At 46.3% G+C, this 24,906-nt stretch overlaps 1 protein-coding gene across 4 annotated transcripts in view; it reads left to right on the forward strand.

Annotated features, from left to right (window-relative positions):
* LOC115465152 (serine/threonine-protein kinase PDIK1L-like) overlaps positions 1 to 24,906 on the forward strand; it is a 111,127-nt gene that overhangs the window by 22,751 nt on the left and 63,470 nt on the right. For 2 of the 4 annotated variants that reach the window (XM_030195558.1, XM_030195557.1), the window contains exons 2-3: positions 1,638 to 1,854; positions 10,192 to 10,441. In XM_030195558.1, coding sequence (XP_030051418.1) covers positions 1,638 to 1,854; positions 10,192 to 10,427 — 453 coding nt within the window. In that variant the 3' untranslated portion in view covers positions 10,428 to 10,441. The remainder of the gene's footprint in view (positions 1 to 1,637; positions 1,855 to 10,191; positions 10,442 to 24,906) is intronic. The other 2 variants (XM_030195559.1, XM_030195560.1) reach the window with 1 other exon arrangement.

Consider the following 24,906-nt stretch of genomic DNA (forward strand, 5'->3'; position numbering starts at 1 on the left):
ACTTGGATTCCTGGAGGCAGGAGAGTGTTGTTTGGATTTCTGTTCTTCCACTGCTTTGGTATCGACCATACTGAGGTATGGCTGCACATGACCATATATGCTGAACCTTTGAAGTTCTCTCTATCTTCGCCTGCTGGCAGAGGTACATAACCAACCCAGAAGTCTCTGGATTGATCAGTTTGGACTAATGGAAAGAAAATTATCAGGTAAGGACTAATTTTACCTTTTGATATCATCTAGCATCTGAAGGGATCTCACAGGTTTTTCCTGGTGGCAGTTTCCATTCTTGTCAAGATTGGGGGTTCTATAATACTGCTTTATATTGCTACTCTATGACGACGCAGTCGTATGTTGTGCTATAATCTTGGTCCTTTTATGTTATCTGTGATGTTCTATAAGCTTGATTATATAATGCTGTTCAAGTATTGGCAATATACTATAGACAAAGCAAATCTGCACGTTCAGAGCTGCACCTCTTATACTGGTGATGCCACTAAGTTGTCAGTCTCCATCTGCTGGTAGGCAGATATAACTTGCTCATCTTGACTGGTCTAGCAAGACTCAGGAAAAGGATATTAGCAGGTAAGAACAAATTCACCTTTTTCTCTTTTGATCATGCTATCGAAACACTTGTCTGCTCTGTCATTATCACTTCTTTCTGTTCTCCCGTGGGTCTGTCTTTATTTTATGCAGTCTGTTCAAAATGCAATTTGACTTGCTTTCCTTCAATGTTATAACTATGTAAATGTTCTCCATGTCTGTATTGGAACAGATTTTCTGAGTCTGTTTCTTTGTTTTCCCATTTTAAAATTCAGATTAAACTCTTACCTTTTGAGGTTGCTTTTACATCTTGTCCACTTCTGTTAAAAAATAAAGACAAAAAACAAAGCAACCCAAAAAACAAAACAAAAAAAACCCCATCTTCTATATAATGGTTTTTGACTTGGCTAGATAAGTCTCTGCTCTACTGAATTTACAATCTCTCGGGGCTTAATTTCTAGGGAAATGGCCTGGAGCACAGTTTAGCAAACAAACACAGCAGGGATGACAAACAAATAGGATACCTGGGTCTCTAAAAATGTCCTTTATTGAGGTAAAAGTCAAGGATCTTGCACCAAGTCCACAAGGACTTGACACAGGCCATGTTTCGGCACTGCTGCCTGCATCAGGTGACCATAAAATCTGAGATGATTCAGTCCTTGTGTATGTTTGCTTTTACGTACTTAGGGATTTGGTGGTTCTCCTTTGTGCTAGAACACAGTTCATTACTTCTTTTTCAGACTCCAGAGCAACAGGAATGCTTTCTGCTCCAGCCTCTCTATACCAGGTAGCCTTCAGGTTCAAAGGAGGGGGGAGGTGAGCCTGGAACAGAATGTGCTCTCTCATCTATACCTTCTGCTGCTTTTGACCCTGGTCTGCTTCTTTTCTCCCATCTTCACAGATCCTCCACTTTTTTTTGTTTGCAAATTAAGCCTTGCTGTCTCTTAAATGTCTGTACAGCTTTCCACGTACCTGGTAATGCTTTAATTCAATAGAAACTGTAATTGTTGAAACTGGTATTTTAATATTTTGCACTTGCTTCCTAGTTGTCAATGAAGAAGACATAGTGCACTGTTAACTTTTGCTTGTGTTCTTAGGTGGCAGATTTTGGTCTGAGCAAGTTGTGCCTGGGAAAAGTGAATGTGAACCAGCACCGCTTTTTTTCAGCCTGTGGGTCGGATTTTTACATGGCACCTGAAATGTGGGAAGGGAGCTACACTGCCAAAGCTGATATCTTTGCCCTGGGTATCATCTTCTGGGCCATGATTGAAAGGATTACTTTTAAGGATGCCAGTTCACAGAAAGAACTTCTTGGTGAGAATCAATGAATTTTTATTGGATGAGCCCATTTTGTTCAATCTTGTGACTTTAAAGGAGGGTTCTAATGTTTATAATTGAACTATTAAGTAGTCAGGTAAAGTATTCTTTCTAGTGCAACATCTTTCTAATAGTTTTCTAAGCCAGTCTTCCATGCTGCTGCTATTGGAGGGCATTCATTTATGCTGCAGAAAGAGGAATTGTCTTGATGGCCTGTTTTGCTGAGGCAGTAGGTGAAATTCTGACATTGCTGGTTGCTCTGCTGCTGGTAGCGCTATATGAATGTCTTGCAACAAGAAACCTTCAAGGTAAGCTGGCCATTATCTACTTGAATCTAAAATTTGCTGTCAAAAGAAGCAGGAACTTGACAAGTGTGTGTTTCCTTTTAGTGACTACTACCTGTACTAGTGAATAATTTACCACAGATATCTTTAGTGAAATTTCTGGTTAAGCCGGTTAATTGCTGAACATTTAAAAGCTGAGCATAGCTGGATCTAAAATAAGTTTCCTTAGTGTCAGCGGCAGATGAATCCAGAGATTTGTGGGTTGTATCCATCTACTAGCAGGTGGACATAGAGAGCTGAATTGCATCTCCTTATAGGATGGAATGCTCCTTGGTCAGTCAGTATTCTCTATCTCCAGCAGGCAGATGGATGGTCTCTCCACCAGCTCCTGGTCTCATCTGGTGCAGCTTCTAATCTGGTCCTCCTGGTTTAGTAGAGCTCTGGAGTGTATGGGTGAGTGGTGCCGTGTTTAGGGGCTACACCTGGTCACCCCAGGTCCCTCCCCCACCCTTCTGCCTTCTCCTGCCCTTCTCCATTCTCCTTCTCCAAGAGGTGGCTATCCAGCTACAAAAAAACCCACCCATTTAGAGTCAGATGGTTAGTCTGTTGACTTGGACTTTCGAAAAACCTGGGTTTGGGAGAGATACTGATGATGCCAGTATCAAGGCTATGGAAGGAGAGGATGGATGTCTGCCTGTGCTGTTACAAGGCTGCTGTTGGTGCTCTGGGTGAGTCAACACTTTGTTGTGGGTATGGCTTATTCCCAGTGTTTCGCGTTTTTGACGGTGGTTGCTGCAGGAGTGTGTACCCACTGTGGCTGTGGTGTGTGGCGGGAATTCTTTTATTGGCTGTTGGGGCAACAGCTGAGTTCTGCAACACTGCTTATGTGGGCCTTGCTACTGTTTGTAGCTGCCCACACGAGGTCTTTTGCAACTGCCTAACGGGCTTTGGCGGCCATTTTAGGGCATGCGAGCAAAGCATAGCAGCACAGGGCTGATATTCTGCGGCTGATATTCGCATGCTCAGAGGATGAGAGTTATTCTGGGGGGAAATCTGATTGTGTTAACTCCGAGGTGCTGCTTCTGCAGCTAGCTGACAGCAGACTGGTCAGCACTCCTGTAGTAGAGTGGTTGGATTTTGCTTATGGCTCTTACATTAGTCTCCAGGACTCTGGTTATCCTCTGGTGGATGGATTTTGCTGCAATGCGGTGTCTCTTCGGTGGGACTCCGTGAGTTGCTCTCTTCCAGCTCCTCCAAGGATACCTTGTTCGGTACCTGCTCTTGGGCTATATATTGGGACCCTGCAGTCTCTACTTTCTGTGTAGTACTTCGTCTCGAGGGGTACGGAGGACAGTGGTGGCATGTAGGTGACACTATGGTAGTGTCGCATGCATCCCTTTTCATTTCATGGAAGGTCACTGTCAGTTTTAAGGTCCTCGGATGTGTCCACAATTGGTTTGGTGATAGTGTCGGGACCAGTCGGAGCTTGCCATTTGCGGGGTGTATGTTCTAGGATTCTTGGTTCATTATTCCGTTTTTTTTTTCAGGGAACCTTTTGGTTGGTACCACTCTCCGCCTGTTAGTGCAAGCGGTTCTTCCCTTGGTGGAGCAGTTGGCACTTCATTTCTTCTTCCATTGTTGGTTTTCCAAAGCTGCTCAGCTCTTGGGTACAGTACCCTACTGCAGGGTTGACCTATGCTGCCTTTGCCTTTTGGAGTCCTTTGCCGGACTTTGGGTAAATAGCAACTTGCAGAGTGGCTTCAAGGTAGCAGCCTAGTTTCCTGGTTGCAATAAACAAGCAGATCAAAGTGACATCCAAAGGATTTTATTAGAGATATCATATATAAGAAAGTTGGGCAACTTTCTTATATATGATATCTCTAATAAAATCCTTTGGATGTCACTTTGATCTGCTTGTTTATTTTCCACGTTGGATCTTGCAGATTGCTTGCCTTGTTTTTTGGGACCTTCCTGGTTGCAATAACCAGCTGAGAGCGAGGGCTGAGACTACAGGTAACCTGCAGATGGGCTGCCCTGGAACTTCTATGGAACTGGGATACCTTGTTCATGGCATTGGACAGCTATGGTTTATTAGAGCGTCTTCAGACTTGCAGAATGGCTTATTGGTGTTGATCACCAGCTGGAGGTGAACACCAGGATTCACAGGTTGTGGGTCTACAACTACTGCAGCTTGATCTCATTACTGCACTATGGTTCACACATCCAGATTCTGTTGCACCATCTAGGCGGTCGGACATCCTAGTTTGGTACTATGTGTAGACCTGTCAGCCTTTCTGGGGCTCAGCCTCGCTGACTGATTCTTGCCACTCTTAACATGCAGTGAGCTCTGTCTTAGAAGCCTGTTTAACTGTCCACTGCCTAGGTCACCTTTTGCAAGGTTCATTAAAAAAAAATATATATATATACTTTTTTTTGCAAGTGCCACTACCAGTGTTCATGCTGTCTGGAAGGACTCGGCTTCAAGCTCCAGTGCTACCATGGGCTTCCATGCCATTTGAGGAAGGGATATTGGGTATCCCCTCGGATTCCGCAGTAGCAATACACCTCTTCCTGTGCTTGAGGAATGTCTCCATATTACCTTAGCAAGGTTGCATGTTGGAGTTCTCCCATTCCACTGCAGATTTTCGCTTGGACTAGCTATGCAGGCTCTAGTTAATCTCTCAGGCAGTTTTGTCTCCTGGGAGACTTTCTTCTTGGTGCTACGGTGGAGGCTGTCCCCTATATCTCTGGGGAGGACCAGGACGTTATTCTGTTTCTTTGGTAGTTCCATGAAAGGAGAGTTCTTCCACCTACCATGGAGTTAGTAGGGTCATCCTTTCCTTTGGCCCCATTGCATTTGGTTGCAATTTCAGTCCTGCAGGTGGAATTTCTGCCCTTCCTGCAGTTTGTGGAATCGTGCTGTTTTATGCCCATTTTACGTTACTGCAGGAGTTTTCTGTGATTGCATTCTGTGGAAACATTTATCCTTATTTTGCGATTGGCTGATTTGATACTCTTTCATCAAGGTAGTTTGCACATTTCATCTTCAGTAGCTACCCTTTTTCTGTCGTCAGGATTGATATTTAATTTCACCAAGAATTAATTGTTTCCAACATGAGGGATCTTGGAGTAATACTCGACATGGCCTTGAGGAAGCCATTTTTTTTTTTCTGGGGACTAATCAGCAAGCATCACACCCCAATTCAGGGCAGCCTTTCCTATCTAGTCCTTGAGTCTGGTCATTTGTTCACACTCTGGGTGCAATCTTGGACGATCTTCCTGGTGTCAGGTTCCGCATCAGACTCAGAGGTTCCTTGTTGATCCTCTAGGTCCTCTCAGCCATAGCTGATGGTTCCAGTACCATTTTCCTAGGACTTCTCGGATGTTCTCTCTTGACATATAAATCTAGGCAGCTGCTGTGCTGGGTCTTGGCTGGGTGCAGCAGATTTCAGTTTATTCCAGGATTTTCCTGAATGGTCAGTTGTGGACTTGATTGTGGCATATTTGGTGAGTTCCTGGTTTGTCTAGATTCAGACATCTCCTGAATTGATGTCTTTGGCAGACACGGCCTGGCATGTCCTAGGTTTGCAATACTGGGTGGCTAGTCCACCATAGCACAGTAGTTGGTTAAGCTCACTATTTCGGGGAGCTGGGGTTTGGGGGGGGGGGAGGGGACTTGCGTATGTGATGTAAGCCCCCGGTGACACAAGAACACGGTGTCTTCCTGGGAGCAGGTCTGCACGTTCCTTATGTTTGGTTTACCCTCACCTTTGTCTTGTCGATACCAGGTGATATCATTCGGGACACCCTAGTTTAGTCATTGCTCCAGTTCTCGGTCCAAGCAGGGGTTCGGAATCCCGGGGCTTAGGCCTGTCGAGATTTCTCGGATTTCAATACTAGGGTGCAGGTACCCTTTCATCTCTCTTGCCCCTTAAATTTACAGCTTGTTGGATGTTTGCTGTGTATGTCTGTGCTATTGAACAGTGTTCAACTAGCTCCGTTGGTTGACTCTCTGATTACTGACTTGCTTGGAATCTTAAGTGCTATGGCTTCCACTGCTATACTAGTTCGCTGGCTCGAGGAGGCTTCCGCATCCACAATGTTCTAGCGGGTAAGCTGTTTTGGCTGGGTTCCAGGCGTTTTTGGGCAGATCGGGGTATAAGCCTGTTTTTTTTTTTTCATGGGAGAACTGGGTAGTGCAGTGACTTGGTATTTCTTTCTTGCTTTCTTACATATCTTACCTCTCGGATAACTCAGCTCGGTCGCTGGCATCTTTTGGAATATCAGCGGACTGGTGCCCCATAATTGTGGTGAGTGGTCCTCTCTCTTTTTTTTTTTGTAGTCCGCTCGGTTGGGGCTTAGCGCGTGCCAGTATGGAGGCGGAGACAGTAAAGCGCTGTTCCCACTGTGGGAAGAGCTATTCCGCAGCGGGGATTCTGCATTGCTGGTTGCGTGGAAAGTTTGGTGGCAGATGGCGCTTCAGTTTCACCCGACGGAGTGGTTTCCTGTGTGGAGGCTTTTGGCGCGTGTGCAATTTTGTCAGCCTCCACTGAGGCAGTCCTAGACTCGCTTCAGCTGATGTTTCTGGAGCACTTGTGCGCTGCCAACCTGTCTGATGGGATTGCTAACAGAAATGGAGCTCCTCGGCTGTGGGGCAGACCTGGCTGGGAATGTTTTTCTCCCTGGATTTTGTTCTGCTCATGCATCAGTCATATTTGTTGAAGCGAGCCCTCCCCCAGTTACTGTCTGCACAGGTGCTAGGGATCCAGGAAGTGTCCTTTGGGGATTTTGGTCACCTGCTGCGCAGTAGCATTGGCAGATGGTCTCTGATGTGGGGTCGTTGGGGCCCCATTCCTCTCTCCCTTTGATTGATGTGGGTTTGGGGGTGTCGTCTCAGCCATCTAAGCTTGAGATGGTAGAGGAGGGTAAGCTTCTCCAGGAAGAACAGGATGACCCCCACGGCCGTCTGCATTTTTTTACCGTGACGAGCTGTCAGCCCTCATTTCTAGTGCCTTGGATGCGCTGAATATTGTGGACCTTGAGGCATACTGCCTGTACGGTCAACCTGAAGATGCTGAGTACCAGGAAAGCCATCTAAGAGACAGAGGAGTCAAAGATGAGCCCAAGGTTACGAGTTGATGAGACGGGGAGGATGAGTGTTTTCCACAGAGAGAGATAATGGGGGAAGAGAAGAGGTGGGTTTAGGGAGAAAAATTTGTTTTAGCCGGATTTGTTTTCAAATCCAAGGAGCAAAATCAGGCAAGTAAAACCTTAAAAACCTCTTACATAAGAGAATAAACTGACATTAAATTATTCCAAGGGAACAAAAGAACAATATAAACTTTGTAAGAAAAATATCTAATTCCAAAAGATTCTAAAACCTTCCTTATGTCCCTAAGGTAAAAATTAAAAATTATGAGGGAGAATGGTGAGCCTTGTGGGATCCCGTGCTTCATAGACGATGGATACAAAAGACACTTCTGCCAGAGCATCTGGACAGACATGTGTTTTAAAAATCCATTGAACCACGTCAAAACACCTCCAGCAATGCCCACCTCAGAGATCGTTGGCAGCAGAGTCTCATGGCTCACCAGATCAAATACAGTAGATAAATCTAGCTGCATCACATAGACTTGATTATCCCTTTTCCAGGAAAAGAGGAAGTTCTGAAAAAGAGCCTTCCAACATTGTTTCCACACTAAAAGATGGATGGAATCCCAAGTGCATTGCATCCAATAACTGATAACGTTCTAAGTAATTTTGAAATTGAGCAGCTACTACTGCCTCTATCATTTTTGTTACATTGAATAAAATTTAAAATGCTACGTCTAGCATTCAAGACTATGGTGGACCAAAATTATATATATTCAGCTGGATCTCTTTGTTCTAGTTCTTCACTAAGTCTAGCTTTACTGTATGCCAGTGGGTTCCAAACCTGGTGCTGGAGACACCCCAACCAGTCACATTTTCAGATTATCCACAATGAATATTCATGATGGATTTGCATGCATTGGTGACGGTGCATTCAGATCTCTCTCATTGTGGGTATTCTGAAAACCTGAGTGGCTGGGGTGCCTCCAGGACCAGGTTTGGGAACTACTGGACCCCATAGTCTGGTTAGGACTTGAGCTTATTCTTGTGTTGTTGTGCTCCTGGAATGAATTAATGAAGGAGATTTTTTTTTCAATGTGAAGATTATGTATCTTTTCAAAAATTATTGAAAACTTAGCTTTTAATAAATATTTTATGTAGAACAAGAATAATAAGAATTATAGGAAATACAGGAGGATTTTAAGTGTAGTTGCTTTATAAAGTGTTTGTTGATTAGTTTTAGATAATGGTGGGAGAGATGGGAAAATGTGATTTAAGCAGGGGCGTATCTGAGGTTCAGCGGTAGGGGGGGGGCAGGGGCTAGAGTGAGGGGGCACATTATAGCCCCCCCCCCCCCCCCCACCGCCGTCAACCTGCCGTCACCTACCCCCACCGAGGTCCGCTTCCTCCTGCCTGCCGATGCCTTTTACTTCAGCTGGCGGGGGACCCAACCCCCGCCAGCCCAGCCGAGGTCTTGTTTAAGTTTTCTTCCTCGAGCTGTGCTTTTAAAAGCTGCATCCCTTCCCTTCCAGTTTCGGACGGAGTCTGATGTCGCAGCACGTTGTACCTCGGCGGGGGTAGGTGACGGCGGGGGAGGGTTGACGGCGGTAGGGGGGGGGTCCAGGGTGAAATCTGCGGGGGCCCAGGCCCCTGTGGCCCCACGCAGATATGCCCCTGGATTTAAGTATGGTTGTTTTGGAATGTTTTGATGGATTGCATCTTAGATGTATTTGATATTTTTTGTAATCTACACTGCAGTGTATTACTGAAGGATGTGGAATATAAATCAAGATACTAAATTACATTTAATCCTTACACTCTGATGCTGCCTCTGCCGTAGAGGATGGTGCAGTTACCTGCGCTGGTTTCACCTTAGAAATAATCAGTTGGGCTGGTTCATAGAAAATGTATTTAAAATAATTAAATTTAACTGTAGTTTTAGAAGGATGTGTTGAGAGAATTTATAGAGCTTGATTTTGCAGAGTCTTTCTTTTTAATTATATTATGAAAAGGTCTAAGTTGACAGACAGCTCATCTCTGTCTACAAAATGATCTGCAAATTCCTGTCTATTTATGCTGGATCCAAAGTTAACTTGTCACTGGAACAATTTGAATATCTCCCCTCAGGTGACTTGTCCAGTGAGCGGAATAGGAAGCCTTTAATAAACCTGGAACTTTGAAACGTAGATTTCCAAAGGGCTATCGAGTCCAAAGTCTGATAGAGGCAAATAGAAAGCTTTAGAAATCTGTCGTGTGTTTTAAATTTATTGTATTGGCATTTTTTTTTGGAGCTTGATTCCTGTTGATATAAGCCACTGTAAACTCTAAGGGAGTTGATGATGGGGTATAAATTTATTTTTCATTATAATATGTATGGATTCTGATGGAATTTTCAATATTTCTAAGAGAGTTAAAAAAAAAATGTCTTCAAAACGTGTGATGTACAGCTTAAGTGTGGTTATGTTCACTTTTGTATTCAGTTACTGTATTTTTAAAGTATTTTTTATAGTGGTGGTATTCTAAAGTGAATGGTCCCATTCCTGATCTGATTTGTCCATGCATTTAAGCTGTGTTTTTGCAGTATAACACGTATTAGGGCCGCAACTTATGTTACGTGGCCTTCAATACATCGTAGTGGAATATTGCCACTTAGTAAATAGACCCCTAAGTACTTAAATGTTTTAGTGGTTCTTACCTACAACACTTGAAAGCATACACACTGAGTTACATTACTGTAGAAGCCAATTCCAGAAACTGTGTATTCTAGTAAACTAGAACTTCTCATCATAAGTGTCTCATTAATGGTTTTGTATCTGCATCTTACTTAGATATTGCCCATTTATCCCTTCGGGCTGTCTTTAAATCCTATAGGGTTTCTCCCCCCCTGTCCCCCCAATCCTTCCCATCATCTGGGTTTCAAAACTAATACCTATCTTCCATTTCTGTGATCTCCACTCAGGAACATATGTCTGTCGAGGCAAGGTACTAGTTCCTGTGGGTGAGGCTCTTCTAGAAAACCCCAGTTTACAGCTACATATCCCTTGGAAGAACAAGAGGGCTGTACCCGAGGAAGTCTGCAATCTTCTGCGTAGTATGTTAGCTTGGAACCCGAAAGAGAGGCCAGATGCTTTCACGCTGGAGCTCCGTATTGAGGCGCTCTCTTATGGCGAGAAGCATCAGAGATGTGGAGCTTAATCATATCCTCTCAGGTATTCTATTAGTAGAAAGTTTTAAAACCATGAAAATATTTATTGCTTCAAGTTTAAGTAGCAAAAAACAAACTGGCTAATGGTGTTCACATACACCACCAGGAGAAAAATGTGGTGAGGCCACAGGAAACAAACACCATTATATTAAAAACAAAACAAAAACCTACAAATTATAAAATAAGGGATATTCATTCCTATGGCTGTGCTTTGGCAAAACCTGCTCCAGAGCTATACATAAAATCAACACAATTCTAAAGCCAGTTGGCTCAAGGTATCATTAAAATAATAAAATATAGATTGTAAGTACATTTCAACAAACAAAAATGTAAATTCTCATAAAATATTAGAGGTGTTATGGTGGAATTTCAGCAAATCATGATCATAAACCTTTGTTTTTGTGTGGAAAACTACCAGAAAAGTGATACACACTGAACTAGAGTATCCTGTCTTCATGACAGAAACATAACTTCTAAGGTAATTCTGCTTGTGTACAGAGCAGCTTTTACCCACTGCCTATTGGGGGTGAGGGGCCCACAGATAACGTATAGTAGGAGGTTTTTTATGACTATGAAACAAAACTGATCTGGAGTACAAAGCTCATCCTATATAATAATACTCACCGCCAACGTTCTGAGCCTGGCTGCCTCTGTCCGTAACTTTGGGCTCCGAAGCCCCAGCTGACGTCACGACGCATTACGCCGAAAACCCAGGGGACGTGATCAAGTTGGAATCTGTGTGCATACGTCAGACGCACGAGCACAAATGGATTCCAACTTGATCACGTCATTCCTCCATGCCGCGCGGCCGAGAAAAGGAGACTTTCGGCTGGCGGGGTTGGGGTCCCCCGCCAGCACACATACGCGACGGCGGCTGGGGAAGTTTGGCGGCGGGAAGGGGGGCTCGAGAGGGTCGCGACAGGGGGGTCTAGGGGTCAGGAACTCCAAGGAGGTGTGGGGGTCTGGAAATCGGAAGGAGAAAGGCAGGGAGGTGGGCTCTGCAAATCGGAGGGAGGGAGGCAGGGAGGTGGGGTCTGGAACTTGGAGAGCGGGAGGGAGGGGTCTGGAACTCGGAGGAAGGGTGTGGAATTCGGATGGATGGATGGAGGGAGGGAGGGGGTCTGGAACTGGGGGGGGGGGAGTGATGGAGGGGTCTGGAACTGGGGTGGGGGAGGAAAACCTTGCTAGCGCCTGTTTCATTTTTGCCTGAAACGGGCCTTTTCTACTAGTTCTTAATATATCACAGGGAATTTATACCTAATCAGAATTTCTTGCAGAACTTCCCTGCATATGTGGGCCAATTATAGATGTCAGCTGAGAGAGCGCACTTGGCAGAGTAAGATGCAGGTGGGAAAGTGATTGGCGGTCTCTTAAGGCCAATCGCCTGTTCACTGCTCTTACCTCTTTCCAGAGGCATTCACACTCTTGACTGGTTGTGAATGCTTGTTTTCTCCCTCAGTTTCTGCTGGGTAAGAATGCTTGGCCTACTCGAAGCTTGGCTATATGGCACTCTCAGCAGCCATCACTGTTTCATAGATCTTCAGAGCAGCCATGGATGGCTTCTGGACATACCTCAGGTTTCCAGCTCGGGAGCCCCCTTATCTACTGTTTTGGGTTGTTTTTTTTTTTTTTTTTACTGCAAAAGTCCTCAAGGTGCACATTCCTTACAGTAACTCAGGGTGTAGCGTACTGCCTTGACTCCCTCTTCCTTGCTCTTGTATTGGCCCCGAGGCTAACTATCTAAAGGTAAGATCCTCATCTGTGCTCTAATGGAGGGGATATCTTTTGAGAGGAGAGAAGGGGATCTTAATGAGTGAATGGAGGCTTGACAAGGGAAGATGTCAATGGAAGGGTGTAAGGATGAGAAAAGCAGATGTTTACAGGGGGAGGGTACTCTACAGAGGGAAAGGGTTACCTTTATGGGAAAAGGCTTGTTTGAGAGAGGGAGTAAAGGGGTTGTCTTGATAGTAATAAGGATGGGGAAGGAGTTGGCAAGGTTGAAGGTTCTGCTTTGAGGAAGGATCATTGATAGGATTAAGGTGATGGAAAAATGGAGATGTGTGATGGGAGAATTTGTGGAGAAGACCCTTGGGGGGAGGGCAGCAGAAGAACATGTTATTAAATTGGTGGACCCTGCAGTCTCTAAGAACACAAGTAAAGCTGGAGATTTTGGGAAAGCTGCTGAGGAAGGAGAAAGAGATGAAAATTAAAATCTGAGTGTGTTGTGTGGTGATGGAGATTGGGGATTCTGTACTTACATGTTGGGTTGAGGCTTGGATAAAGGGAGACATAGCCAAGGTGGACATAGATTATAAGATGAAGGGAAGAGAGACTGGGTTCTACATTATTAGGGGCAGTAAGAGGTTAAGGGAAATAAGGTCCTCACTTGGAGTCAGATTCTCCATAGGGATGGTTGACAGCAATGAGGCATGTTATGAAAATGTGGGAGATGGTAAAGAATATAAAGGGTAGACAGCAAGTGATTTTTCTGCTAGCACCCATTAAATGTAATGTGGACTTCAACCAGGGGGAAAAAAGTACGGTATTTTTGATAGATGGGAAGGGTTAAGAGCTTAGAGTAAATTTGATTTGCAGTCTACAGGCTTTCATGCTCTACAAGTGCAGCACTTTGTTAGAATGAGCTGTATTGGTTTGGGAGAGAAAATGGATTTAACGCTTTTGGAACAGGTTTGTCTGTTGCAAAATAGGATAAAAGGGATGAAAACAAACTTCTACAGTTCCTTTGGGTTTGTGAGTACGTGAGAAGAGATACAGGATTAGGAATTAAGTGAAAGGCAATGTAGGTGGGTGTACTTGCAGAGGCCTATAAAGTGTTAGTATCCACCCTGCTTAAGGAACTTGTATATAAGATAATTTACAGGTATAATCATAATACCCCAACACCTAAGATGAGTGGTCCCAGGATCAGTTGACTTTTGCTGGAGAGTCTCATTTTTGCATATCTGGTAGACATGTCCTAAAGTAATGGTGTACTGGGAGGAAGTAAAGACAGTTGAGCCTGTTAACGTGATTAAAATTGAGGGTGGTGTGGGGAGAGGACCATACCATACCATACATGTATTTATATCCAGCCTATATCTGCAAAAGAATCAAAGCGGGCCACAAAAAATCTAAAACATGTTAAAGATCATTCAAGATATTTGTTAAACAAGCAAGTCTTTTGTGTTGGGCTGGAATCCAGAAGAGGGGCAGGATTAATAGTGGAAATTGGTTAGAATGGGATTGGGTGCACCCAGGTACGAACTTGCAGCTAATTGAAAGAAATTGGAGCTGCCACCATTGCAGCAGTGGTGAATCAGATTAGCTAGGATTGGATTAATGGGAAAAAGAGGTACATTGGGGGGGGGGGGGGGGGGTGTTCAGTATAATCACTTCTAGCTTTCTGGAGCAAACTGCAACAGTTTCTTCCATATCATCATGCTGATCAATCCATAGACTGGTGGGTTGTGTCCATCTACCAGCAGGTGGAGATAGAGAGCAAAGCTTTTGCCTCCCTATATGTGGTTATGTGCTGCCGGAAACTCCTCAGTATGTTCTCTATCTCAGCAGGTGGTGGTCACACACAGCAGCAGCTCTGGCTAGGTCTACAAGCCTAATTTTTAGGTTTTGTTGAGTACCTAGGGTTGAGGGCTCTTCTTGAGCAAGTGCAAACCTGGTGGCGCCAGGTCCCTCCTTTTCTCCCCCCTCCCGCTGGCTCCGTTAAAAAAAAAAAAAATTTTGGACGTCCTTAAAGGCGTTTATTTCGACGTTTATTTAAACGTTTATTGCAGCTACTCACTGGGACACCAGGTCGTTACAGCTCGGAGCGAGAAGCATGTAATTTTTACCTTTTTATAGCGGGCAGGGGGTTCCCCGATCGATCTCCACGTGGCCTATGGCGTCGGAGGGCGAGGGCGCGAAGAATCGCTCCCCGGACCGCGTGTGCGCTTCTAGCGGGGACGCGGGGGTCTTAAAGTCTGATTCGCCCTTGTTGGGTGTCAGTTCGGAGGCCGGTCAGTGTCCCGGGTCTTCCTCTGGTGCGGCGATTTTTCCCGCCATAAACGCCCATCCCCCGCTGCTCGCCTCCGCCATCTTGGCCGGCCACTCTGCTCGGACGGCTTCTTCTTGGGCCGCCCTTGAGCTGGGAGAAGTTAATGCCATGGCCGCCCTTGATTTGGGCGACGGCAATAAAGCGGCTAAAGTTAAGCGCCTTTCTTCCCGCGCGGCTCCTTCGCGGAGTGTCGCGCCGGACGCCATCTTGGATGCACAGCATGTTTCTCCCCCGCTCTTGCGAGCGCCGGTTGAGGGTGCGTCTAGGGCTGTGGCCCAGGCTGCTGAAGTGCACAGTCTGGGGGGTTTCTCCCCCGAGTTTATTTTGCTGCTGCATCAGGCCTTCCTTATGCAAAACGCTGCCCCTTCTCCCTTGTCCGATAAAGGGGTTGAGGCCCCCGGAAGTAAACGCCCTCGGGTGGATTCCCAGGCCTTAGAGGACTCTGTTTCCTCTGATGTAGATGAGGGTAGCGTATCTGAGTTCTCCCAACGGTCCTTTGGGGATTCCTTGGAGGAGACGGATTCCCGCTCGGATGGAGCGGATGACCCCTCTGCAGCGCGGATCTTTCACTCAGAGGATTTGCCCAACCTGTTAGTGCAGGCCATGAGCATTTTGAAGATTTCCTCTCCGGAGGACGTCTCTCCCTCAGCCCCTGTTGGCTCCGCCATTATGCTGGGGACGAAGCGCCCGCCTAGAACCTTCCACGTGCATGATGCCACGCACACCTTAATTTTGGCTCAATGGGATGTCCCGGAAGCGAGCCTCAAAGTGGCTAGGGCTATGTCCCGCCTCTATCCTTTGCCTGAAAATGAACAGGAGGCCTTTCTTTGGCCTACCGTGGATTCTTTAATCACTGCGGTGACTAAGAAAACGGCGTTGCCGGTGGAAGGTGGCACGGCCCTAAAGGACGCCCAAGACAGAAGATTGGAGGCGGCCTTAAGGTCGTCCTTCGAGGCGGCTGCTTTAAGTTTGCAGGCCTCAGTTTGCGGCTCCTATGTGGCCAGGGCGTGCCTGACGATTGTGCAGCGGGCTTCCCCCTCGGATCCTTCCTTGAGGGCTGATTGGCCGGCCCTGGAATCGGGCTTGGCTTATTTGGCAGACTTACTGTATGATGTCTTGAGAGCCTCGGCTAAACGTATGGCTCAGACAGTCTCTGCGCGGCGGTGGCTTTGGCTGAAACACTGGTCTGCGGACCACGCCTCTAAGTCCCGCCTGGCTAAGTTGCCTTTTAAAGGCAAGCTGCTCTGTGGGGTCGAGCTGGACAAAATTGTGACCGATCTCGGCACGTCTAAGGGCAAGAGGTTACCAGAGGTCAGGGCTCGGGCCAGTGCTCGCCCCGGTATCTCCAGAGGACAGTTTCAGGAAGCCCGTCGGTACCGCCCGGGCAAGTTGGGCTCCTCTGCCCCCTCTTCCTTCAAGAGGACCTTCTCCCCCAAGCAGCATTCCTTTCGCAGAGACCACCGTCCCGGAGGTGCGCCCTCCGGTCCTCCCCCAGGGTCTCGTACCCAATGACGGGGTCCTGGTCCATGGCCCAGTGCAGATTGGAGGACGCCTGTCCTCGTTTCTGGGCGAGTGGACCAGGGTAACTTCAGACGCTTGGGTGCTGGAAGTCATCAGAGACGGCTACAAGCTAGAGTTCTGCCGACCCTTAAGAGACGGGTTTGTACTCTCTCCCGGCAAGTCTCCGGTCAAAGCTGTGGCAGTGCAGCAGACCTTGGACAATCTGATCCGCCTGGGTGCGGTCGTTCCGGTGCCAGAAGATCAGCTTGGCAAGGGACGTTACTCCATTTACTTTGTGGTACCAAAGAAAGGAGGTTCTGTACGGCCTATCCTCGACCTCAAAGGGGTCAGTCGGGCCTTGAAAGTTCGGCACTTTCGCATGGAGACTCTCCGCTCTGTTATAGCGGCAGTGAAGGCAGGGGAGTTCCTGGCATCCTTGGACATCAAGGAAGCGTACTTGCATATTTCCATCTGGCCTCCTCATCAACGCTTTCTGCGTTTTGCAGTTCTGGGCCGACACTTCCAGTTCAGAGCCCTCCCGTTCGGGTTGGCTACTGCTCCGCGGACCTTCTCCAAAGTAATGGTGGTCATCGCGGCCTTCCTGCGAAAGGAAGGAGTACAAGTCCATCCTTATCTGGACGACTGGTTGATCCGAGCCCCCTCTTATGCAGAGTGCGGCAAAGCTGTGGACTGGGTGATTGCTCTTTTGAGCTCCCTGGGGTGGATCATCAACTGGGAGAAAAGCCAGCTGCGCCCGACTCAGTCCCTGGAGTATCTGGGAGTTCGATTCGACACCCAAGTGGGCAGAGTGTTCCTGCCGGACAATCGGATTGTCAAACTTCAGGCTCAGGTGGACCAGTTCCTAGTAGCCTCTCCTCTTCGGGCTTGGGACTATGTGCAGCTGTTGGGCTCTATGACGGCCACGATGGAAGTAGTGCCCTGGGCCAGGGCTCATATGAGACCACTACAACACTCTCTGCTGCAGCGCTGGACTCGGTGTCGGAGGATTATGCTGTGCGCCTTCCCTTGGACCCAGCAGTGCGCAAGGCGCTGAGCTGGTGGCTGAAGACAGACAAGTTGTCTGCAGGGATGCCTCTTGTGACCCCGGAGTGGATTGTCGTCACGACGGACGCCTCTTTGACGGGCTGGGGAGCCCACTGCTTGGGAAGGACAGCGCAGGGGCTCTGGTCTGCAGAGGCAAAGTGGTCTATCAACCTCCTGGAACTCGGAGCCATTCGGTTGGCGCTTTTGGAGTTCCTCCCGGTACTGGCGTTGAAGCCAGTACGGGTCCTGTCGGACAATGCCACGGCTGTGGCCTATGTCAACCGCCAGGGAGGTACCAAGAGCGCCCCTCTAGCCAAGGAAGCCATGAATCTATGCCAATGGGCGGAAGCGAATCTGGAACAGCTGTCAGCGGCCCACATTGCCGGAGTCATGAATGTCAAGGCGGACTTTCTCAGTCGCCATACCTTGGATCCCGGAGAGTGGCAGCTATCGGCTCAGGCGTTCTTGGACATCACGAAGCGCTGGGGCCAGCCGAGCCTAGATCTGATGGCGTCATCGGCCAATTGCCAAGTGCCGTGCTTTTTCAGCAGAGGACGGGACCCTCGATCTCTGGGAGTAGATGCTCTTCTCCAACAGTGGCCGACACAAGAGCTTCTCTATGTGTTCCCGCCCTGGCCCATGTTGGGCAGGGTACTAGACCGGGTGGCAAAGCATCCGGGCCGAATAATCCTGGTGGGTCCGGACTGGCCCAGACGTCCCTGGTATGCGGACTTGATAAGGCTATCAGTGGACGACCCTCTGCGGCTGCCAGTGGAGCAGGGCCTGTTGCATCAGGGTCCCGTGGTGATGGAGGATCCCTCCCCCTTTGGTCTTACGGCCTGGCTATTGAGCGGCAGCGTCTGAGGAAGAAGGGCTTCTCAGACAAGGTCATCGCCACTATGCTGAGAGCGAGGAAGCGCTCTACTTCTACTGCTTACGCCAGGGTTTGGCGTACCTTTGCAGCGTGGTGTGAAGCAGGCTCACTTTCTCCCTTCACTGCTCCAATTTCTTCAGTGCTGGCGTTCCTGCAAGAAGGTCTGGAGAAGGGCCTGTCGCTCAGTTCCCTTAAAGTCCAGGTGGCGGCTTTGGCTTGCTTCAGGGGCCGCCTGAAGGGTGCTTCCCTGGCTTCGCAGCCAGATGTGGTACGTTTTCTCAAGGGAGTTAATCACCTGCGCCCTCCTCTGCACTCAGTGGTGCCTGCGTGGAATCTCAACCTGGTGCTAAGAGCCTTGCAGAAGTCGCCTTTTGAACCCTTGTCGAGGGCATCTCTGAAAGACCTGACGTTGAAAGCAGTCTTTTTGGTGGCTATCACTTCAGCCAGAAGAGTTTCCGAGCTCCAGGCACTCTCATGTCGAGAGCCTTTTCTGCAGTTCACGGAGGCAGGAGTGACTATTCGCACAGTGCCTTCCTTCCTGCCCAAGATTGTTTCTCGCTTCCATGTGAATCAGCAGCTCTGTCTCCCTTCCTTTCGTAGGGAGGACTACCCAGAGGAATACTCTGCTCTCAAATATCTGGATGTGAGACGAGTCATCATCAGATACTTGGAAGTGACCAATGATTTCCGGAAATCGGATCATCTGTTTGTCCTGTTTGCAGGTCCTCGTAAGGGTCTGCAGGCTGCTAAGCCTACAGTGGCAAGATGGGTCAAGGAAGCCATTGCAGCGGCTTATGTGACCGCGGGGAAGGTGCCGCCTATTCAGCTGAAGGCTCACTCCACTAGAGCTCAGGCGGCCTCGATGGCAGAGGCCGGGTCCGTCTCCTTGGAAGAGATATGCAAGGCGGCAACTTGGGCATCGGCCCATACCTTCTCCAAGCATTACCGCTTGACTGTGGCTGCTCGGGCGGAGGCCCGGTTTGGAGCTTCAGTGTTGCGGTCAGGGATTTCAATGTCCCGCCCTGGGTGAGTACTGCTTCGGTACATCCCACCAGTCTATGGATTGATCAGCATGATGATATGGAAGGTAAAATTATGTATCATACCTGATAATTTTCTTTCCATTAATCATAGCTGATCAATCCATAGCCCCTCCCAGATATCTGTACTGTTTATATTCTGGTTGCATTTCAGGTTCAAGTTTAGTCTTCAGTTCCTGTTCAGGAGGACTTCGTGTTCAAGTTTTTTCAATTGGATTCTTCAAGAGTTGAGACGAGTTTGTGTTACAGTGAGCTGCTGCATTCCTCTCCCCTCCGTTTTACGGGGCTGGATTGAGACCTAAATTCTGCCGGCGCTCCCTCCCGCTTCGTGCGGCTGTAGGGCAGCTTTGTACCCCTCCCGCTTCGGCGGTGTTAGGGTCAGTCAGCTCCTCCCGCGGTTGCGGTTGCAGGATAAGCCAGATCCCCCCGCATCGGCGGGGTGGTGTCCCTCCCCCGCTCCACGGGGATGAGCTGGACGGATTCCCCTCCCCCACTTGTGTGGGGATGAGCTGGGTTAATTCCCCTCCCCCGTTTCGGCGGTGGTGAGCAGGGCAGAGTGTCCCTTTGTGGGTGTAATTCTCTAAGTGCTGAGTCCTGCGGATGGAGCTTTGATATCGACATACTGAGGAGTTTCTGGCAGCACATGACCACATATAGGGAGGCAAAAGCTTTGCTCTCTATCTCCACCTGCTGGTAGATGGACACAACCCACCAGTCTATGGATTGATCAGCTATGATTAATGGAAAGAAAATTATCATGTATGATACATAATTTTACCTTGCCTGTAGATGAAGTAGATTGTGCTTTAGGGGGAGATTCTGAGGGCATGAATGATGGAGTTTTAGAAGTTGAGCAGAGTTCAGGGGGTTGTGAGGAGGGAGAGGGAGGAACATAGGTTAATGGTGGTAGAGTGTTTTGTAATCTTTTTGCTGAGTTAATTTAATGCCCAGAAGAATTGTGTTAAGACTTGGTAGCATTGTAGGAATCTATAAATAATAGAAACATAAAGAGTTTGGAAAGAGTAATACAGAGGAGGCTAAGAGACAGCAGGGTGAAGGGGAAAAGAGTGAGGGTTAACTGCAGAGAAATTAAGGAAATATCAGACACAATATACAAGAAAACATGTTTATTTTATGCTACTTAATAAACATGTTTTCTTGTAAACACAGGGGTGTCCATAGTGAGTCTCTTCCAGTGCAGTTGCTCCTGAGCATCTTCAATAAAATCATCCAAGCAGAGGTTGAGCTGCTTTTGCTTCAATTTTACTAAGCTAAGTCTTTCTTGGAGCACTTTTTTGTTGGAGGAACCTTCTTGATAGTCATGTTGCCTTCATTCTGCAGACATGGCCAGATTAGAGCAGAGGCATGATTCTTTATCTTTTCTTCCCCTGTACTTTGTTGCAAATTTCTCAGATGGTTTCATTGTGCTAGTGGTTGAGCAGTGATATGCTGAGAATCATGCCCGAGCATTTGAGCTAGCAATTTCCATAGTGCTGATGCATAGAGGAGGAATGACTGCGGCATTCTACTGCTCCACGGGTACTGTTTTAGACTAGTGAATGCTAACTTGGGCATTATCAATTCTGGCTGCAATATTAATTGCAGCAATTTTCAATTCTGAGATCACTGATATTTGCTATTTAAATTCCTTCACCTGGTCTATTGGCTTGCTGTAGACTAGTAGGCCCACTTTCAAATTTTGTGATGTTATGTGCTTTGTTGACTTTATGATCTGTAGCTCCAGTTTTTTCCTGTTCTTCCTATGATTATATCTTGCAGCTTTTGGGCCTTGGATTCTGAGTTTTCCTGCATCAGTGAATGTCGTGCCATTCCATACCACATTTCACACCCACCCATCCAAGCTTTGCTTCGTGACCCAGTTGACCACATTGAATAGCAGTGGTGATAATACATATCCTTGACTTACCCATGTTTGGACAATGAAGCTGTTCGAGTTTTCATCATGAATCTTTACTCTGCAGGGTGTACTATCGTAGAAAAAAATAATTCAGACTAATTTCTGTGGGATTCCAGTCGCCCAAAGTGCTTTCCATATAAATTCCCTATGCACAGTCGCATTTGAGGTCCATCAATACTGTGATCTCTTTTCTACATCTTTTCCTTCTTCAAATATTTGCCTAACAGAGAGTAAAGATTTTTGATCTGTACAGCCCCAGACCTGTCTGAAGTCACATTGATCCTCTCAGATAATGACTTCTGCATTGGCTGTGGGTGGGTTCTGATTTTTTCAGCAACCACTTTTCCAACACCTCTGATAGGAGGCTGAATCCCAAGTAGTTCTCACATTTGATCTTACCTCCTTTTTTTTTTATAATGTTGAGTACTATGTCAGCGAGCTTCCAGTCCGTAAGAACATTGTCTTCATACAGTAGAAAATAGTCTGTTGGGTTTATTTATGATTTATTTACCACCTTTTTGAAGGAATTCACTCAAGATGGTGTACAGCAAGAATAAGTCAAACATAGGCAATAGACAATTACAGCAGTAAAAATATTCAAATAATACAAAGTATGGCATAGTATGCTACGTTAAAATGTTAACACAGTACGCAATAAGACTTTTTAATAGATAGCATAAGATATTAGCAAAGATAAAACATATATGTAGAGCAGCGTTTTTCAACCAGTGTGCCGTGGCTTCTCCCCAGGTGTGCCGTAGGAGTTGTGCCAGAATGGAGTAAGTTTTCTTGTCTCGAGCGGTCAGTGGCAGGGAGCAGTGATTCGTACAGCATGCTTGCGCCAACCACAGAGCCTTCATTCTGACTTAACTTCCTGTTTCCACAGAGGCGGGAAGCATTTGTGGTTGTGGGGGTAAAAGAAGGTAAATGCTGGACTGAGGGTCATGGGGGGAAGAGAATATAAATGGTAGACTGAAGGTCGTGGGGAGAGATGGTAAATGCTGGACTATTTGTATGGGGGAAGAGAAGGTAAAAGGCTGGACCATGGATGGGGGTAGGAAGGGGGGGAGAAGATAAAATGCTGGGCCATGTGGGGGGGGGGGGGGGGGGTGTGCGCCTTTACAATTTTAGCACAATGTAAGTGTGCCATGAGATGAAAAAGGTTGAAAATCCCTGAGATAGAGTAACAGGAGTTAGAAAATAAGGGGACTAAATTTAAAGCAAGTTGCACATGAGGTCAGAAAGGTGCTTGAATCAGCTAGGGTACGAGTGGATAAACATGTCCTGTTTAAGCAGCTGGTGTCACTAGCAAGGTACTACTTCCATTCAAATCCTGGTTGAAGAGCCAAGCTTTCTTCTGCTTCCTGAAGTAGAGATAGTCTTGTGTTAAGTGAAGGCTTTCAGGGTGTGCATTCCAGAGCCGGAGAAGGCTTGCTGGCGGGTATATTGCATGATTTCCTTTCGGAGAGGGTGTGGTTAGGGATACTCCTTGGGAAGGACCTTAGTGACCTTGGATGTGTGTAGAGGAAGATCCTGGTTCAAGTACTCAGGGCCATTTCCTTTAAGGTCCTTGAAGATCAGACATGCCCACAATAATTTCTCCTCTTTTTAATGCTTCCACATAGATTTCAATTACCCCAATATTGACTGGATAAATGCTACATCAGGGAGCGCTAGGGAGGTAAAATTCTTAAATGTAATACATGACAGCTTCTTGGAGCAACTGGTCCAAGAACTGACAAGAATGGGAACTATTTTAGATCTAGTCCTTAGTGGAATGCAGGGCATTGTAGAAGAGGTAACAGTGTTGGATCCACTGGGAAACAGTGATCTTAACATGATCAAATTTGAGCTGATATCTGGAGTAAAGTCAGTAAAGAAATCGTACTGTAGCAGCATTCAATTTTCAAAAGGGTGACTACGATAAAATGAGGAAAACGCTTCAAAAGAAGCCAAAAGGGGCAGCCGCAAAGATTAGGACTTTAAATAAGGCCTGGACATTGTTAAAAAATACCATTGTGGAAGCCCAGACCAGATGTATTCCATGTATTAGGAAAGGTGGAAAGAAGAGCAAACAGCCAGTATGGTTAAAAGGTGAAGTGAAAGAGGGTATTAGAGCCAAAAGAGCATCCTTCAAAGAATGAAAAAAGGATCTGAATGAAGAAAATAAGAAGCAACATAAGCAGTGTCAAGCTAGATGCAAAGCACTGATCAAGAAGGCTAAAAGAATATGATGAAAATCTTGCTTTGGAAACAAAAACTCATAGTAAAAACCTGTGAGGTAATCCATGGGACTGTTAGATCACGAAGGAGCAAAAGGGACACTCAGAGAAGAGAAGGCCATAGCAGAGAGCTTGAATGAATTCTTTGCTTCAGCCGTGGATTATGTTCAAAAATACCATCCTGGATGCCCAGGCCAAATATATTTCGTGTATTAAAAAAGGAGGAGAAGGAAGCTATTAGAGCTAAAAAAAAAATCCTTCAGAAAATGGAAGAAGGCACCAACTGAAAATAATAAGAAATGGCATAAGGAATGTCAAGTCAAATGCAAAGCACTGATAAGACAAAGAGGGACTTTGAAAGAAAGATTGCGTTGGAGGCAAAAACACATAGTAAAATTTTTTAGGTATATTAAAAGCAGGAAGCTGGCACAAGAATCATTTGGATCGCTAGATGACCGAGGGGTAAAAAGGGCAATCAGGGAGGACAAAGCCATAGCGGAGAGGTTAAATGAATTCTTTGCTTCAGTCTTCACCGAGGAAGATTTGGGAGAGATACCGTTTCCAGAAATGGTATTCAAAGTTGACGAGTCAGAGAAATTGAATGAAATCTCTGTAAACCCGGAGGATGTAATGGAGCAATTTGACAAATTGAGGAGTAGCAAATCTCCCGGACCAGATTGTATCCATCCCAGAGTTCCGATAGAATTGAAAAATGAACTTGCGGAACTATTATTAGTAATATGTAATTTATCTTTAAAATCGAGCTTAGTACCAGATTGGAGAGTGGCCAATGTAACGCCGATTTTTAAAAAAGGTTCCAGAGGAGATCCGGGAAATTATAGACCGGTGAGCCTGACATCTGTGCCGGACAAAATGGTAGAGACTATTATAAAGAACAAAATTACAGAGCATGGATTAATATGAGAAAGCCAGCAAGGATTTAGTGAGGGGAAATCGTGCCTCACCAATCTATTACATTTCTTTGAAGGGGTGAACAAACATGTGGCTAGAGGTGAGCCAGTTGATATTGTGTATCTGGATTTTCAGAAGGTGCCTTGTAGCGCTATAGAAATGCTAAATAGTAGTAGTAGTAGTAGTGTTTGACAAAGTATCTCATGAAAGACTCCAGAGGAAATTGGAGAGTCATAGGATAGGAGGTAGTGTTCTATTGTGGCTTAAAAACTGGTTAAAATATAGAAAACAGAGTAGGGTTAATTGGTCAGTATTCTTAATGGGGAAGGGTAGTTAGTGGGGTTCCCCAGGGGTCTGTGCTGGGACCACAGCTTTTTAACATATTAATAAATGACCTAGAGATGGGAGTAACTAGTGAGGTAATTAAATTTGCTAATGACACAAAGTTATTCAAATTTGTTAAATCACAGTAGGATTGTGAAAAATTGCAAGCGGACCTTACGAGAATGGGGCGTCTAAATGGCAGATGATGTTTAATGTGAGCAAGTGCAAAGTGATGCATGTGGGAAAGAGGAACCTGAATTATAGCTACATAATGCAAGGTTCCACGTTAGGCGTCACAGACCAAGAAAAGGATCTAGGTGTCGTCGTCGATGATATGTTGAAACCTTCTGCTCAGTGTGCTGCTGAAGCTAAGAAAGCAAATAGAATGTTAGGTATTATTAGGAAAGGAATGTAAAACAAAAATTAGAACGCTATAAGGCCTTTGTATCATTCCATGATGCGACCGCACCTCAAACGTTGTTTTCAGTTCTGGTCACTGCATCTCAAAAAAGATATAGAATTAGAAAAAGTGCAGAGAAGGGCGACAAAAATGATAAGGGGGATGGGACGACTTCCCTATGAGG

Source organism: Microcaecilia unicolor, chromosome 3 (assembly GCF_901765095.1).
Source record: "Microcaecilia unicolor chromosome 3, aMicUni1.1, whole genome shotgun sequence".
NCBI classification, from domain to species: Eukaryota; Metazoa; Chordata; class Amphibia; order Gymnophiona; family Siphonopidae; genus Microcaecilia; species Microcaecilia unicolor.